Source organism: Pleurodeles waltl, chromosome 5 (genome assembly GCF_031143425.1).
Source record: "Pleurodeles waltl isolate 20211129_DDA chromosome 5, aPleWal1.hap1.20221129, whole genome shotgun sequence".
In the NCBI taxonomy this organism is placed as follows: Eukaryota; Metazoa; Chordata; class Amphibia; order Caudata; family Salamandridae; genus Pleurodeles; species Pleurodeles waltl.
Window position 1 is genome coordinate 893294263 of NC_090444.1, and position 17848 is coordinate 893312110.

The following is a 17848-nucleotide window of genomic DNA, read 5'->3' on the forward strand; positions in this document are numbered from 1 at the left end:
TAGTTTTGATGGCGCACTGGGGTGCCCCGATTGGGATCCAGTGATTAAATCTAACAGTACTGGGTCTACTACTCAAGTCTTCTGCATGAATACAATGTAGTCTGTCGCCTGAACAGGCCGCAGCAGATTTCACAAAAACAACCTTTAGTTTTACTACGGGAGACAGCAATCTAAGCCTTCAGGCAGCAGTCTGTAGACATCAGACAGACAGCCTCTCTGGAACAGTAAAAAAATACCAGCAGTACTTTCCTCTTCATGGCAGTGCTGACTGAATCGAAGAAGGCAGAGAGAGGGTGATACCTCTTTGCTAGACCATGACTATATTTAAAAGGCCTTATGTCTTCAACTGAATCCCGGTAGCAATCTTCTTATAGGAATGCAGTTTATCTTGAGACAAACTAACAGTAAATTGCATACCGGAGGAACTCCAAATTCATTTCTTGCCTTTTCTCCTGCTTGTTGTCCTAGTTAGTTCCTTAAGCTCATAGTCATTGTAAAGTTCTATTAAAGCCTTTGCTCTTGTAGTACTGGTAAAAAACATCTAAAGGGAACAGATTTACAGGCCATCAAGTAGGTCTGCTAGAAGATGCCTCACCAGGAGCAAGTTTACACATCTCAGTCCCCATGTCCAAGTGTAGCATTATCAGCACAACACCATCACAATCCAGAAGTCTTGAAAGTCTTGAGGCTGAAGGAAGCAAGACTGTGCAGAAATGTTTTAAGGCATCAGCCAGATCAAACTGACCTTAAAATTACAGATAGGACCCTGAACTAAACAGAACCACCACCTCTCCATAAACAGACCAATCGCTTGACATTTTTCACCAATTTTAAAGAACTAAATGAACTTAAGAGAAAGAAAATGAAAATGTCACTTACCCAGTGTACATCTGTTCGTGGCATCAGTCGCAGTAGATTAGCATGTTCTGCAATAGCTCGCCATCTGGTGTTGGGCCGGAGTGTTACAAGTTGTTTTTCTTCGAAGAAGTCTTTCGAGTCACGGGACCGAGTGACTCCTCCTTTTGTCTCCATTGCGCATGGGCGTCGACTCTATCCTCGATTGTTTTTCCCCGCAGAGGGTGAGGTAGGAGTTGAATTGTAGTAATAGTGCCCATGCAATGGAGTGACTAAGTATGCACCTATTTAAGGTTGAGATGATACATATATAAATAATTGAAGGTAACTTCCAAACTGCTACAGGCTCCCGGGGAGGCGGGTGGGCACATGCGAATCTACTGCGACTGATGCCACGAACAGATGTACACTGGGTAAGTGACATTTTCAGTTCGATGGCATCTGTTGCTGTAGATACGCATGTTCTGCATAGACTAGTAAGCAGTTATTTCCCCAAAAGCGGTGGATCAGCCTGTAGGAGTGGAAGTAGTTTGAAATAATGTCCTTAATACGGCTTGACCTACTGTGGCTTGTTGTGCGGATAACACGTCTACACAGTAGTGCTTGGTGAATGTGTGAGGCGTAGACCATGTGGCTGCCTTACATATTTCTTGCATTGGGATGTTTCCTAGAAAGGCCATGGTAGCACCTTTCTTTCTGGTTGAGTGTGCCCTTGGTGTAATGGGCAGCTGTCGTTTAGCTTTAAGGTAGCAGATTTGGATGCATTTAACTATCCATCTGGCTATACCTTGTTTTGAAATTGTGTTTCCTGCGTGAGGTTTTTGAAATGCAATAAAGAGTTGTTTAGTCTTTCTGATGTTTTTTGTTCTGTCAATGTAATACATCAATGCTCTTTTGACATCTAATGTATGTAGTGCCCTTTCAGCTACGGTATCTGGCTGTGGAAAGAACACTGGAAGTTCCACTGTTTGATTTAGATGGAACGGTGAAATAACCTTTGGCAAAAATTTAGGATTGGTCCTTAGGACGACTTTATTTTTGTGTAGTTGTATAAAAGGTTCCTGTATAGTAAACGCCTGAATCTCGCTTACTCTTCTCAGGGAAGTAATGGCGATGAGAAATGCCACCTTCCAGGTTAGGAACTGTATGTCGCAGGAGTGCATGGGTTCAAAAGGTGGACCCATAAGTCTAGTTAGGACAACATTTAGGTTCCATGAAGGAACAGGTGGTGTTCTTGGTGGTATAATTCTCCTAAGGCCCTCCATGAATGCTTTAATGACTGGTATTTTATATAGGGAAGTTGAATAGGTAGTCTGCAGGTATGCAGATATTGCTGCAAGGTGAATCTTAATGGAAGAGAAAGCTAGGTTAGATTTTTGTAAGTGAAGCAAGTAACCCACTACATGTTCTGGAGTTGTGTGTAATGGTTGTATTTGATTAATATGGCAGTAGCAAACAAACCTCTTCCATTTACTTGCATAGCAGTGCCTGGTGGATGGCCTTCTTGCTTGTTTTATGACTTCCATACATTCTTGGGTAAGTTGTAAGTGCCCGAATTCTAGGATTTCAGGAGCCAGATTGCTAGATTGAGCGATGCTGGATCTGGGTGTCTGATCTTTTGGTTGTGCTGTGTCAACAGATCTGGCCTGTTGGGCAATTTGATGCAGGGTACCACTGATAGGTCTAGCAGCGTTGTGTACCAGGGTTGCCTTGCCCAAGTTGGTGCTATCAATATGAGTTTGAGTTTGCTTTGACTGAGTTTGTTTACCAGGTAAGGAAGGAGAGGGAGAGGAGGAAAAGCGTAAGCAAATATCCCTGACCAGTTCATCCATAGGGCATTGCCTTGGGATTGTTTGTGTGGGTACCTGGATGCGAAGTTTTGGCATTTTGCGTTCTCCCTTGTTGCAAACAAGTCTATCTGAGGTGTTCCCCAGAGTTTGAAATAAGTGTTCAGAATTTGGGGGTGAATTTCCCATTCGTGGACCTGTTGGTGATCTCGAGAGAGATTGTCTGCGAGTTGATTTTGTATCCCTGGTATAAACTGTGCAATTAGGCGAATTTGGTTGTGAATTGCCCAATGCCAAATTTTTTGTGCTAGCAGGCTTAACTGCGTGGAGTGCGTCCCTCCCTGCTTGTTTAGATAATACATTGTTGTCATGTTGTCTGTTTTGACGAGAATGTATTTGTGAACTATTATTGGTTGGAAAGCTTTTAGTGCTTGAAAAACTGCTAGAAGTTCTAGGTGATTGATATGCAATTTTGTTTGATGTACGTTCCATTGTCCTTGTATGCTGTGTTGACCGAGGTGTGCTCCCCACCCTGTCATGGAAGCATCTGTTGTTATTACGTATTGTGGCACTGGGTCTTGGAAAGGCCGCCCTTTGTTTAAATTTATGTTGTTCCACCACAGAAGCGAGAGGTAAGTTTGGCGGTCTATTAACACCAGATCTAGAAGGTGACCCTGTGCTTGAGACCACTGTGATGCTAGGCATTGTTGTAAGGGCCTCATGTGCAGTCTTGCGTTTGGGACAATGGCTATGCATGATGACATCATGCCTAGGAGTTGTAATACCATCTTTGCCTGTATCTTTTGTGTTGGATACATGCGTTGTATGATGGTGTTGAAATTTTGAATTCTTTGTGGACTTGGAGTGGCTACTCCTTTTGATGTGTCTATTATGGCTCCCAGGTATTGTTGTACCTTGCGTGGCAGAATTTTGGATTTTGTGAAATTGACGGTGAACCCGAGTTTGAAGAGGGTTTGTATGATCTGATTTGTGTGATTTGAGCACTGTATGAACGAATGGGCCTTGATTAGCCAGTCGTCCAAATATGGGAACACATGTATTTGCTGCCTTCTTATGTGTGCAGCGACTACCGCTAGACATTTGGTAAAGACTCTTGGTGCGGTTGTTAATCCGAAAGGCAGTACCTTGAATTGGTAATGTATTCCTTTGAATACAAACCTTAGGTATTTCCTGTGCGATGGGTGTATTGGTATATGGAAATAAGCATCCTTGAGGTCTAAAGTTGCCATGTAGTCGTGTAGTTTTAGCAATGGCAATACTTCTTGTAGTGTGACCATGTGGAAGTGGTCTGATTTGATGAAAGTGTTCACTACTCTGAGGTCTAGGATTGGTCTGAGCGTTTCGTCCTTCTTTGGTATCAGAAAGTACAGTGAGTAAACTCCTGTGTTTATTTGTGTGTTTGGCACTAATTCGATTGCATTCTTTTGCAATAGTGCCTGCACTTCTATCTCCAGGAGATTGGAATGGTGTGTTGTTAAATTTTGTGCTTTTGGTGGTATGTTTGGAGGGAATTGTAGAAATTCTATGCAATAACCATGTTGGATAATTGCTAGAACCCAAGTGTCTGTAGTGATTTCCTCCCATGCTTTGTAATAATGACATATTCTTCCCCCCACTGGTGTTGTGTGGAGGGGGTGAGTGACATGTGAGTCATTGTTTAGTAGTAGGGGTTTTGGGGCTTTGAAATCTTCCTCTATTTCTAGGGAATTGCCCTCCTCTATATTGGCCCCGAAAACCTCCTCTATACTGTCCCTGGTAAGTGGACGGTGTTGCTTGTGAGGTGCTGGCTTGTGTGCTTTGACCCCGAAACCCCCCTCGAAAGGGCGTTTTACGGAATGTGCCGTAATTCCCTCTGCTCTGCGGGGAGTAGAGTGCGCCCATGGCTTTGGCAGTGTCCGTATCTTTTTTGAGTTTCTCAATCGCTGTGTCCACTTCTGGACCGAACAGTTCTTTTTCATTAAAAGGCATATTGAGAACTGCTTGTTGAATCTCTGGTTTAAATCCAGACGTTCGGAGCCATGCATGCCGTCTGATGGTTACAGATGTATTAATTGTCCGTGCAGCTGTATCTGCAGCGTCCATGGAGGAACGTATCTGGTTGTTGGAGATGGTCTGTCCCTCCTCAACCACTTGTTTCGCCCTATTTTGGAAGTCCTTGGGCAGATGTTGAATGAGATGTTGCATCTCGTCCCAGTGGGCTCTGTCATAGCGCGCAAGTAGTGCCTGGGAGTTCGCGATGCGCCACTGGTTTGCAGCTTGTGCTGCGACTCTTTTACCAGCTGCATCAAACTTGCGGCTTTCTCTATCTGGGGGTGGTGCATCTCCAGATGTGTGAGAGTTGGCCCTTTTCCTAGCTGCTCCTACAACAACAGAGTCTGGTGGCAGCTGTGTAGTGATGAAAACCGGGTCCGTAGGAGGCGGCTTATACTTCTTTTCCACCCTTGGTGTGATTGCCCTACTTTTGACCGGCTCCTTGAATATGTCTTTTGCGTGCCGGAGCATACCAGGGAGCATAGGCAGGCTTTGGTAGGAGCTGTGGGTGGAGGAGAGTGTGTTGAACAAGAAATCATCCTCGACCTGTTCTGAGTGGAGGCTTACGTTATGAAATTGTGCTGCTCTAGCCACCACCTGAGAGTACGCGGTGCTGTCTTCTGGTGGAGATGGCTTTGTAGGGTAGGCCTCCGGGCTGTTATCTGACACTGGGGCGTCGTATAGGTCCCATGCGTCCTGATCTTGGTCACCCTGGCTCATGGTGGTGTGAGCTGGGGAGTGAGATGGAGTTTGTGCTGGTGAAACGTTAATCACGGGCGGAGGAGAGGGTGGTGGTGTAATTCTTTTAACCACTTTTGGTTGTGGTGCTTGTTCCGTCTGGAACTCCAACCTTCTCTTTCTCCTAATGGGGGGAAGGGTGCTTATTTTTCCTGTCCCCTGCTGAATGAAGATACGCTTTTGCGTATGGTCTACATCAGTTGCTTGTAGCTCTTCCTCAAACCTATGCTTTTGCATTTGAGAGGTTAGCGAGTGCTCTTCTGTATAAGAGCCTGAAGCTGGGTCGCTTGCAGTTTGTTTCGGCGTCGAAACTTTGTCTGCGTGTTTTTTCGGCTCCGAGGTGACTTTTTTCCTTTTCGGGGCCGAAACCTCTCGGCGTCGATCTGTGTCGGTGCCGCTGTCTCGGCGTCGAGCCGTGTCCACACCGGCATCTCGGTGTCGAGGCTTGTCTCCAGCACTTTCTCGGTCCCGAGAAGGCTGCGTGCCGGTGTCTCGACCGGAGTCGGACGATCTCGGCACTGTTTTGGCCTTTTTCGGTGCCGACGGTCGGTCCCCGAATTTATGGGTGGAGCCATGGCCTGGTGGCAGTGGCGTCCCCTGGGCCTTGTAAATGTTTCTTTGTGTGGTTTTCGACGTCTTACTCACGGTTTGTGTGTCGTCGAATCCTTCGGAGTCTGAGTCTTGGATCGAGAAGGTACCTTCTTCTTCCTGTTCCTCGAACTCCCGTTGGGCTGTCGGTGCGGACGCCATTTGAAGTCTTCTGGCTCGACGGTCTCGGAGTGTTTTTCGGGACCGGAACGCACGACAGGCCTCGCAGGTGTCTTCGCTGTGCTCAGGTGACAGGCACAGGTTGCAGACCAAGTGTTGGTCTGTGTAGGGGTATTTATTGTGGCATTTGGGGCAGAAACGAAACGGGGTCCGTTCCATCGGCGTTCTTCAGCACGCGGTCGGGCCGACCAGGCCCCGACGGAGGATCGAAAAAACTACCCCGAAGGGCACCGGAGCTCTTCGATCTTCGATGCGGTGTTGAATGTAAGTACGCCGATCCCGAACGCAACAATACCGACGAAAATCTTCCGAAATTAGCTAATTTTCCGTTCCGAAACTCGGAGCGACAGGAACACGTCCGAACCCGATGGCGGAAAAAAAACAATCGAGGATAGAGTCGACGCCCATGCGCAATGGAGACAAAAGGAGGAGTCACTCGGTCCCGTGACTCGAAAGACTTCTTCGAAGAAAAACAACTTGTAACACTCCGGCCCAACACCAGATGGCGAGCTATTGCAGAACATGCGTATCTACAGCGACAGATGCCATCGAACATATAATTATCAATAGCTGGCGAGCTACAGATAGCATTTAAGAAATAAGGGAAATGATACGTACCCTGTAAGCAACAGTTTATAGTGTTTAGTGTTGTAGATTCATATGCTCTGCATATTCCTGTTATCTAGTTTTGGGCTCGGATGTTTTCAAATTCTTAATTTTTGAAAATGCATTTCCAGTCAGACTTCTACAGATGAAGGAGGTAAAGGTCAATATCCTAAATTGTAGGTCTGAGGGGATCCAAGCTTTATGAAATGTAAGAGTGGACAACCTTATTTACCTGGCAGCTTAACAGGGGAACTTAGGGAGCCTGCGTGCTTCTTTGAGAATGTCCATGCATTCTTGAGGGAAAGTGAGGTAACCAAATTCTAGAACTTCAGAAGCAAAATGACTAGATTAAGCACAGTGGGGCTCAGGTGTCTGATCTTGCTTGATCCTGCATGAGAAAGTCCAGCCCTTTGGAGAGCTTCTTATGAAGTAAGACAGACAACTCAAAAAGGGTCAGGAATCAGGGCTGTCTGGTCCACTTGGGAGCCACCAGGGTGAGGGAGTGTTGGAAATGGCCCTTTCTGCAGGGTTATCCCCATATTTTTTGCCTTTCTCCTCCCATTTTTCTAACCCTCTTTTTGTTGGCTTTAGGACCCTGGGCAATTTACCACTGTTAAATAGAGCTAAAGTGCATGTGCTCGCTCCCCTAAAACTTGGTATAATTGTCAAACACCTGTTTGGCTTATTTAATGTACCTGTAAGTACCTTGTAAAGTGGTATACTATATACCGATGGCGCGTAAGTTAAATGCTACTAGTGGGCCTGCAGCCCTGATTGCGCCATCTACAGAAGTAGTTTTCCAAACTTGTTTCAGGCCTGCTACTGCAGGGCCTGCATGCGCAGTTTACTGCCACACTGACTTGGCAAGTCAAACTACTTGCCAAGGCTTGAACTCCCTTTTGACTATATCCAAGTCACCCCTAAGGTAGGCTCTAGATAGCCCTACAGGCAGGGTGCTGTGTATGTAAAAGGTAGAACATATATTTTTATGTGTTACATGTCCTAGTAGTAACAGCTTATTTTGTTTTTCACCTGTGTGAATGCTGCTCCTCTCACAGGTTTATATTTGGAATTCCCTTATATATGTCTAAGTGGTAATTTGTGATCTGGGAGGAGTAGTGTGAGTATGTTTGGATTGGTAGAGAAATCCTGCTTACTGGTGAAGGTGGATTTTACATTACAATTCTAGAATGCCACTTTTAGAAAGTCTGCATTTCTCTGTGCTTTGCAGCCTGACTCCAATCCATGTCTTGGGCAGAGTGACAGCTCCACTTTGTGCATACTCATAAGACAGCCATCCATTAGGGAGGGTTAGGTGTGATAGGGTTACATCAACATTCATCTACAAACTAATTGTCTTCCTGGGCTGGGAGATAGGGAGGTTCATTCACACTTTACTCTTGAACAGCCTGTGTCCTGTCCTCACACAAAGGGATAGTTTGCTCCCTACTGATGTCTGGAGCCAGAGTAGGGGAGAAGGGAAATTCTTGAAACGTGTCAGATCTGGCTGGAACCTTCTCCCACCTTCTAGAAGCTGGGCACCTGGAGAATAAGTACAGGGGCTCTTGCACCATGATTTCAGATCACTTTTGGGAATGGGACTGAACCTCTGCCAGAAGGACTACTGGATTGCATAAAGGACTCCTTTGATTGCTTTTCTGCTTTCTGCCCTGATGCTCCTTGACTGTGGGACCCCAGGCACTACTGGACTGACGGGATGAACCGCCAAAGCTTGCCCTGAAGTGCTGGCCTGCCTGCCTTCCCCTTGATGCCCCAAGGGTTCTCCTGGTATTGGTTTGCCCAGAGGTAGCCGTGGGACTCTCGAGTCTGGCCCATCTCTCTCACTATTTCACTATTGCGGGGTGAGCACCCCAATGGATTTACTAGGGCATGGTGAGTGCTTAGCAATTCTTTCTTTCCCCCTTGCTTTTATGGCCAGCATGTGAAGGGCGCTTCTTTTGGAGTCGATCTGCAGAGCAAGCCCTTCTTTAGGATGATTCCCCCTCTGCAACTGGCAGTTTCTCCTGCTTTCCCCAGCGCCGCACTCTGGGTGCCTTAGCAACCCTGAAGGAAGCTGTGACAGCAAGACAGGCTCTGAGACCCAAGGCAGGCCCTACGTCCAAAGACTCGCTCCAGCCAGCCCCACCCCTCTGGTCTCCCCAAGACGGGTGCAACAGGCAAGTCCTCCCTGGTGTTCCCTCCAACTGGCGACACTCAGGCAGAGCAAGTGCGAGCCATCAAGCCACCAAGAAGAAGTCCAGGAGGACCCCCTACAGCTTTCGGCTGTAACCTAGGCCGCTAAAGCAACTGCACTGAGCGGTTGGGGGCAGCTGTCCTCACTGTAGTTGTCAATACAATGGGGAGGTGGCAGGGGCTAAGGAGGGATATCCCCCGCCTTCCCCTCATGTGAAAGCGACCCCCTCCCCCCTGACGAGACATTCCCTGAGGGAAAAGAAAGGCTCTCAGCATATCCTCGCCAGAGGTCTCAGCTGTTGTCTGAACCTCTTACTGCATCCAGGAAGGCGCACCAGAGGTTCCTCTCAAGATGGTACCATCCGCCCCATATTTGATGAGTCTGAGCCCTTGGCCCTGATGTGGAGCCGTCATTCCTGGGGGAGTCACGTGTTCTACCTGTAAGCTAAGGTCACATCAATCATGTTGTTTTTGCCCTAAGCACTGTCATTTGGCCCAACAAGTATGTAATAATCATGTAAAGTCTTGCCTCAAGGTATGATTTGCGCACTATTGTGATATATATGTTTGATTAAGAAACCCATTTCCTTGATGCTATCCTGTATGAAGCTGTGATTTCCTGCTGCATTCATCCGGATATTCAGTGGTAATTCTGTGTGTGCAAAATATGCATGATTTTTATCCTTTGAGTGACTTTTCCCTGTGATGTGCCTCACACCCCAGGTGGTTACTGATATTTGGATGGTTTTCATTCTCACCTTTCAAGATAACAAGAATGACTTCTGTATCTGGATTTGATGTACCAGAGGGGTATTTGTATGGGCCAAACCGTGTCAACAATTTCTCAAACAGTCCTGACTACAAAATTATAATTTAGAGAGACTAGTGTTATTCACGCTACTTGAAGATGATTCAGCCCAGAAATCCTGGCATTTGTTGGACTACCTTTGGTAGATTTTTTTCCATAAAACTGGTTGTAACCGAGGCATTGCTCAATCTAGGAAGTTAGAAGGAACTTTACAAATGTTTGTCATTTATGTATGGAATGTCAGATGTTATGTGTTTTATGTGCTAATCATAAAAAATCATACCCCCAGGTAAAGGTGTCACAACACAAAGTTGGAACAATTAAGAAAGACTTGTGGAAAATAGTTTTGGAAGAAATATGTTTTTCCAATGACAATTCACGTTTCACTGTGGAAGAAGACATATTTAATTTATCCCCTTTGTTTACCCATTTTTGTTTGGTTTAACATAGATTTGTTGCTTCACCCTGCTGATTGGTTCTGCAAAGTTTTGTCCACTCCCAGAAGGCACTCTGCAAGGCGGTGTATCTGATGGTGAATCATCCAATGCCAAATACCCTGTGCATGTGCTTATAACTACAGGAATTGTGTGCCGCCTTGCTTCTGTAGGTAATACATTGCGGCCATGTTGCCTGTCTTTACAAGGACCACTTTGTGTCAAATGACCTGAAGGAGGTCTTGAGATATAGCTGGCTAGCAAGAAGCTCCAGGTGATTGGTATGAGGCATCACTATTGAGGTGACCACAAGCCCTGAACTGTTAGGACTTGGAGATGTGCTCCCCATCCTGAGAGTGAAGGGTCTGTGGTGATGGCCACCTGCGGTAAGAGGTCCATGAAGGGCCAGCCCTGTAACAGGTTGCTGCTGTTCCACCACTACGGAGAACAATGGGTGTTGGACCGTCTCAACGCTAGATCTTCCCAGTGACCCTCAGCCTCGGACTATTTTGCCGACAGGCCCTGCTGGAGATGGCACCTGTAGTTGGCTTGGGGGACTATGGCTACGCAGGAGGTCATCATCCCTAAGAGACACATTACTGTTCAGACTGTTAGCTGAGGATGTGGCTAAAAAAGAGACAGTAGCTGTTGGAAATCTTGTCATTTGAGTTAGCTGGGTAGGATGTCCACATTATTGAGCTGAGGGTGGCCACTGAGAAGGGCTGAACCTGAAGGAGCAGGAGAAGGAGTTTAGTGGTATTTAAGGTAATTCCCAAACTATGGAGGAAGGAAATGGTGGTCTGAGTGTGCATCAAGCACTGCCACATGCCTGTCCTCTTGATCAAGCAAACTTCAATGTAGAGGAAAAGATTATGATTTGGGCAGCCAACATAGCTAGGCATTTGGAGAACACTACTGTAAATGTAGTGACTTTAGATGTCAATACTTTGAACTGATAATGTTGACCACTTACCATGAAGCTTAGGTGAGCAGGATGGATGGGTATCTGAAAATAGCCTTCTTTCAGATAAGAGCGCGGCTAGGAAGCAGCTTTGCTGTAGCAGCAGAATGGCATCCTCTAATGTTTTCTTAGAGGGTGTGTTGTTGAGGTGCCTGGGGTCCAGTAGAAATCTTAGGGAACCATTTTTCTTATTTAGGATCATAAAGAACAGATGACTTGATGCTGCAGTGTTAGTTCATCTATGGCACCTCTGAGGATGAGTACCTGATCCACCTCTTGAAGAAAGTGCTGATGTTCTAGGCTGAGGGTGTGTTTGATGGCTGAGATGTTCAGTGGGATTGAGGTGAGCTAGAATTAGTACATGTACTCTATACTAGAGAAAACCCACAAATTGGAGGTGATCTCTTCCCAGCAGCGAAGAAATCTATGGAGTCCCCCTCAACAGGTGTTGTGTGGTTAGAGGAGGGTGGAGGAGGAGAAGGCGTGAGAAGCAATTCACTGTTTATCGGTAAAGGCCTACTTGGAGTAGTTTCTCAGTCACTGGAGTGGTTACTCTGGAAAGAACCCAGTGTGTAACCTCTGCCTCCTTCCTGGTGGTAGCACGTCTCCTGGCACTTTTCAAACTGGAATTAGACAAGGGAGGTGGTCTTGAAGGTGCCTTATTCCTCTGAAAGGAACCCTTGGCCGAAGGTGTAAGGTCTAAAGGGCAGCCATGGATTTAGCCATATCTGTGTCTTTGTTGATTTTCTTTAGCATCTTATAAACTTGTGGCCAAAAAAGGTGTTCACATTTAAGGACAAGCTGATGAGATGCTGCTGGACTTCTGCCTTGAAACCATAGATACGAAGGCAATAGTGGCGGGAAAACCCCTATAGCTGAAGTATTGGCACCATCCAGGGCACAACAGATAATGGTGTTAGAGATTAGCTTCTCCACTGCAACTTTGTCTTCTCTGCTTTCCTTATGCTCTGGAGGGAAGTACTAGAGCAGATCACCCTCTTGTCTCACTGTGCTCTGTCGTAGACACAAGGCCCACAGAAATTGCGATGCACCAGTGGGTTGCAGCACCTATCGCTAGTTTCTTGCCCACAGTGTCAATCTGCTTTCTTTCCTTATCCAGGAGCTTGTTTTGCAGCTCGCTTGTAGGTGGTGGCAACCACAAGAGAATCAGGGTAGACATGCCCTTTGTTGGAAATTTGTCCTTTCTGCAGGGTCACTTCAGAGTTTTGCCTTCTTTTTGCTGAATCTGTTTTTGTTGGCCTTAGAACTCTGGGCACTTAACCCCTAAAAACAAGTGGTAAAACACTTGTGCTTTTAACTATAGTATAAAACACTTATTTGGCATATTTAATTCACTTAGAAGTCCCTAATGTAGACTGCTACATGTACCTAGGGCATGTAACAAATGCTACAAGTAGGCAGCAGCACTCATTGTGCAACCCACTTAAGGAGCACTGAAAAACATGTCTTGGGTCTGACATTGAAGCCTGTAGGTGAGTGTAGGCTGACAGGAGGTCAGTGGGCATATATCTCTCTCAAGTGCTGGCAAGCATATTCACACTGTGTGGCAACCACACTGCAATGGCGAAAGTGGGTGCATAGATTCATATGCTTCCTGGCTATTTACGTGAAAATATACGTTTTTATCTAAATAACATTCATGCATTGGAAATAATTCACATGGTGCTTTGTGGAGAAGCACATGCTCAAAAGTGGGTCACATTCCGAAGTCCACCTATGTTTGGTAAAGTACTATTGTTCTAAACGTTAATATTTGGTAGGATTACTTCACTAGACAGAAAGATCTTCTGCAGATGTGGTTAGAATGGTTTTTCACAATCACAGTCGGTACACAATCCTTTTGGTGGTGGGTGGGCCACACTGGATATTTGCTGTACAGAGAGTGGACATAAAGAGCATGGCCAGAATGAGGAAGATGGTGGCCTAAGTATAGAAAGCTCCACTGGGCCGCTACTCTTGTCCTCCTTCATCCAGACGTGGTGGGCCTGAGCACTGCCAAGAGGAGCTTCTGTTACCCCGCAAAGGCTTAGAGACTGCTGCTTGAGTCCACTGGTGGTGGAGAGTGCATAAGTGGGCAAAGTCTGCTGAGGTGGGGCAATGGCCTCACTCCATAGAAACAGACAGTTGTGCGGGTCGCAGGATAGGGGGCGCTTGTGGTGTGCTGCAACAGAAGTGCTACACAACATCCCTTCCCCTGGGGGACTGGGGCTGATTTGCCTCTGCCTGCGTACCCACATGTGGCCCTCGCATGCAAGGTGAGTGTGGAGGGTCATCATACTTTTTTGATAACTCCAAGCACTGGGCTTGGTGGCTCCAGCAAAAACCGAGGATAGTCCTTCCCTTGCAGAACATTGCAGGGGTTCCCGCAAGAGAAGGGGAGGTGGGAGCCCCTCCCTTTCTTTTTTCTGAACTACCTAGAGCCTCCGGTGTGGCTGGGGGAGGACTTAGTGCAATTTGCCCTCCCCCAATGTTGCTGTCTCCACAGGCCCACTCTTCACAGAGATATTGAAAGGGGGCTGAACCATAAAGGCCTGGATCTAGGCTGTAGACTGAACATGATGAGAAGGCAGAGGTTCCTACCCCTCCTGGACTGGCACAACCAGTGAGCCACACCTACCTGTGGCCCGGAGGGGGCCTGAACGGACACCTTTGGACACCTATCACAGTGGCCAGCTGCGCATGCTACCTCACCACTTTTGGTAGGTAAGCTGTCTACCCACAGATGTTGGAGGTAGATGGGCACCTGACCCACTCGCCACCATGGAGCCTTTGGCGTGTGGGGCAAGAACTCTTGAAGGTGGGCAAGGATTGAGGGTGGCAGGTCAGGAAGATATTATCTCTTTATTTGTGGACAACATCCTGATTTACGTTAACGATGTTACCTCACATCTAGTATGAGTCTTGAAACTTCTGGACTCATTTGGTGCACTCTCAGGGATCCGCCTAAATAAAAATAAATCATCCACATCCATTTCTACCCTGTCAGACATGTGTGCCACCTTCTTGCTATGGTCTGGACCTTACAAGATCCTAGGTTTCTACACAACTCTCCATATCTCGGAGTCCGTCTGTACAGAGACTCTGCAGGCATACGTGAGGGTAATCTGTACCGGGTGGTTGCCTCTTTCCACACAATATAGTTTTTTTGGCAGACATTGCAGCTGTCACCCACTATCACTGGCAAAAATGGTGGCCCTCCCACAGCTCCTGTTCCCCAGTGTTCCCATGCTGCTGCCCGAGCAGCATTTTGTGACTCATGGGAATGGCTTTATGACCTGATCTGGGTCGCGGGTAGACTTTGTGTTGCCCTAGAGGGACTGACCATGACAGGAGGGGCCTGAGGGCCCTGGACAATGGACTGTACTACCTATAGGGGCAGTTACAATGGCGAATGACATGAATCACCCTGGAAACACCGTCCAAGGCGAAGTATTTTTGGCCTAGGATAACATGGGTTGGGGGTAGTGGGGAGACCCAGCAGGAAGTCGGAACCTGCCCTAGGACTAAACATGCTACTGACGTGGAGCCCTGCAAGGCAAAGGGCCACTGATGTGTACACATCCCTGTGTCAGGCAGTGAAGCTAGCACTGAATGGATTGAGATACAGATGGAGTTAAAACCCTGACACTCAACCTTACTGATGGGGACTGAAACAAGATCTTGAGCTGCATTCCCACGGATCTTAAGAAATGCACGGTGGAAACTGCTGCAGTTCAACTACATACACCACACATACTTGACTCCTATTCAGTTAAACAGGCTTTTGAACCCATACTGCATACATGCCCCAGGTGTGGTGCGAACCTTACAGACCTTTATCACATAACATGGCAGTGCACAACACTACATACATTTTGGACTGAAGTTTGTGACTACATTAACACACATAAGAGTCAGATAGTTTATCAGTACCCCCAGAACATGCCTGCTGGGCCTGATGCCCCCAAACCAATAAAAGAGGGTTGAAACGTAGAGACTTGGTGCTTACATTGATATGGCAAGCGATTGTGATGCACTGGAAAGCTGCCTCATTGTCTTGGAAGCAAGAGCTCCGCACTGGGCATGAGCTGAGGATGATGTGATGCAGAGGCTCTCGCAACATCCTGGACAGGGTGCACATGCGCAGGGTGGGACGTAATACTGGTACTGGAACCAGACTGGCTTGAGCCACCGAGAGGGCGAGCTGGGCCTGCTCCTCGGGATTCCCCCCAAATGGACTTGCTATGCCAGTGGCAGTCAATGCTGACAGTGTTTTCAGACTGCAATGCTCGCTCGCTATGGTTGGTGTCTCCCCCTCCAGCCAAGTTCCTTGCTGTGGGTGGCACTGTCTCAGTGGATCGCTCTGCCCTCACCAGTCACTGACTATGACACACGAAGTACCCTGCAGGACACGTACGCCACACACTCAACAGTTCAGCCTTCTATCCTTTTTTACAGTACGCTATCCTCCTTTCCACTCGTTTCTGGTAGACTGTGCCTCCTGAAACACAAATGACTGTGTTCTCATTCTTAAATAGTATCACATATTAAGTCCCATATTTGATATGTAACTGATTCTTACGGCTGTCTTTCCAGGTATGTGAAAAATTCAATTAAGATCAAATGTTTTAAAAAAAGAGCAACCGCCATTTAAAATGACAAAACTACTATAATTTTCCAGAAGACATTCTGGCCCAAGTGCAGAAATGCAATTAAATGCATCAGGAAAGTGAATCTGTCCTGGAGCTTGTGCATGGCTACCAGGATTACATATTTCTTAAACTTTGAAACATAGCCAACACCACACATTAGTAGCCATAAATAAAAAGAGCACGGTGAAATGTTTTAACAGAAATAGGGCAAGCAGCGAAAATGTACACTTAGACAGATCTCCAGAGAAAGCCTCCCTCAGTGAAACAAGTTTTTAAAACTACAGATCGCAAGTGGCAGGAGTACTAGCTCAAGAGAGACATCTGTTTTTTCACTACCTTCCTAAGAAACTGATGTTATTTATTTTACATGAGCACACAAACAGAATATCTGGTCAGAACATACAACGTATGTGCTAAGAAGGAATGTCAGTCATTTCTATTTGGTGAATAAATGGAATATAAGTACTTCCAAATTTACTGCTGAGTATCAGACACCCTCAGACCTCAAGATTTTTTACTATAGTGTGTGCATCGAACGTGCCGATGCAACGTAAAGATTTTATCAATATCACTTCACCATCCCTTAATGAAATATATCAGAGATGCTGTTTTACTACCTACATCTCACAAGTGACAGCTAAAAGTAGCAGGTCCCTGTACCACCAGCAGGCGTTAGTTAAAGCCTTCCTTCTTCTAGACTGGCAGGCAAGTCCTTGAACCTCCCTGAATTGTATTGTGCTGCATTTATCCACAGCGATGGTGATATATATGTTATACCTATGAAAACAAACGTGGCCCAATTACGTTATTTAGAGCAACTACACTAATATATGCAAATTCACACGCATACTACTACAGTGCAAAAATCAAATTCAAGTTTGTTACGAGAGCACAGCAAAGCTGACATGACAAAAGCACTTTTTACTGCCTCAGAAATTGTATTCAACAATTACTTCACATAAAGGAACAGTTCTCTTAATGGTCCTAAGGTGTCTTCAATGTGGTTTTACCATACGGCAAAAATGTAACCCTTATGTTTCCTGGTTTTGGTTGAATATCTTTTGTTAAAAAAAAGTACACATGAAAAAGATCCCATGGCATAAACCATATATACACATGTGCATAGCGCTGTATGGTAGGGAGGAGAGGGGCATCATAGTCCAGTATAGGCTTTACCTCTTCTGAGTCAAGCTCCCTTCCAAGGCTCCTCAAAGGTCATTAATAGCATGTGAAACTCTGTGCTTCTCCAGCACCATAGCTTACCTCAGCTACTCTTTCCAGGAGGGGCTCCAGCCAGTGCTCGTTGCACTCACAGTGGCTGTCGAGGAAGGTCAGCACTTTAGCCTGGGCCTCGTCTGCACCTTTCACACGAGACCGCATCAGCCCTGTCACGACGAGATGGGCAGAATTACAAAAACTAAAAGTGTACATAATGGAGTAAACTAAATTCAACACTGGTATGACAAAACGTTAACAAAGCGTGAAATATGATTAAGACAAAACACTGGTTTAGGTCATTTAAAAAAAATGTAAATATTAATTAAAAATTCATTCAATGTAACGTCAACTAAAATACACAGAAAGAAAAACATCAACACCTGGAATCCTGGAAGGGCTATATCATAAAGCTGTATCGGACAATCAGTATTGAAAACGTCAGATCAACAATAAAGGCATGCAATACAGGCATATAGTAAATTTTAGGGGATGAGAAGTACATTCAATATCTGCCGCTTAGTCGGAACTGTGGGTCTAGAAAGGGTATGACTCCTGCAGTCACGTCTATCCCAAAGCCTCGCCTTTGGCAAGTTCAAATGCTACCACATTCATTTCATGTTTGAAATCTGGCAGTCAATGTGTGAGCTGGCTTCTGAGAAGGTGCATATGAAGTCTTGCATGTGTTTACGCCCTAATTAAGAAATTAAAAGGTCATTTTGTGGCAATGGAACTATCCGAGCCTCCCAGAGCTAGTCCAAGGCTATTAATAAAACCCG

General features: G+C 46.0%; 1 protein-coding gene across 1 annotated transcript in view; it reads right to left on the bottom strand.

Moving 5' to 3' along the window:
- Window positions 1-17848, bottom strand: part of GALNT2 (polypeptide N-acetylgalactosaminyltransferase 2) — a 630213-nt gene that overhangs the window by 262498 nt on the left and 349867 nt on the right. The window contains exon 7 of the mRNA XM_069235012.1: window positions 17118-17239. Coding sequence (XP_069091113.1) covers window positions 17118-17239 — 122 coding nt within the window. The remainder of the gene's footprint in view (window positions 1-17117; window positions 17240-17848) is intronic.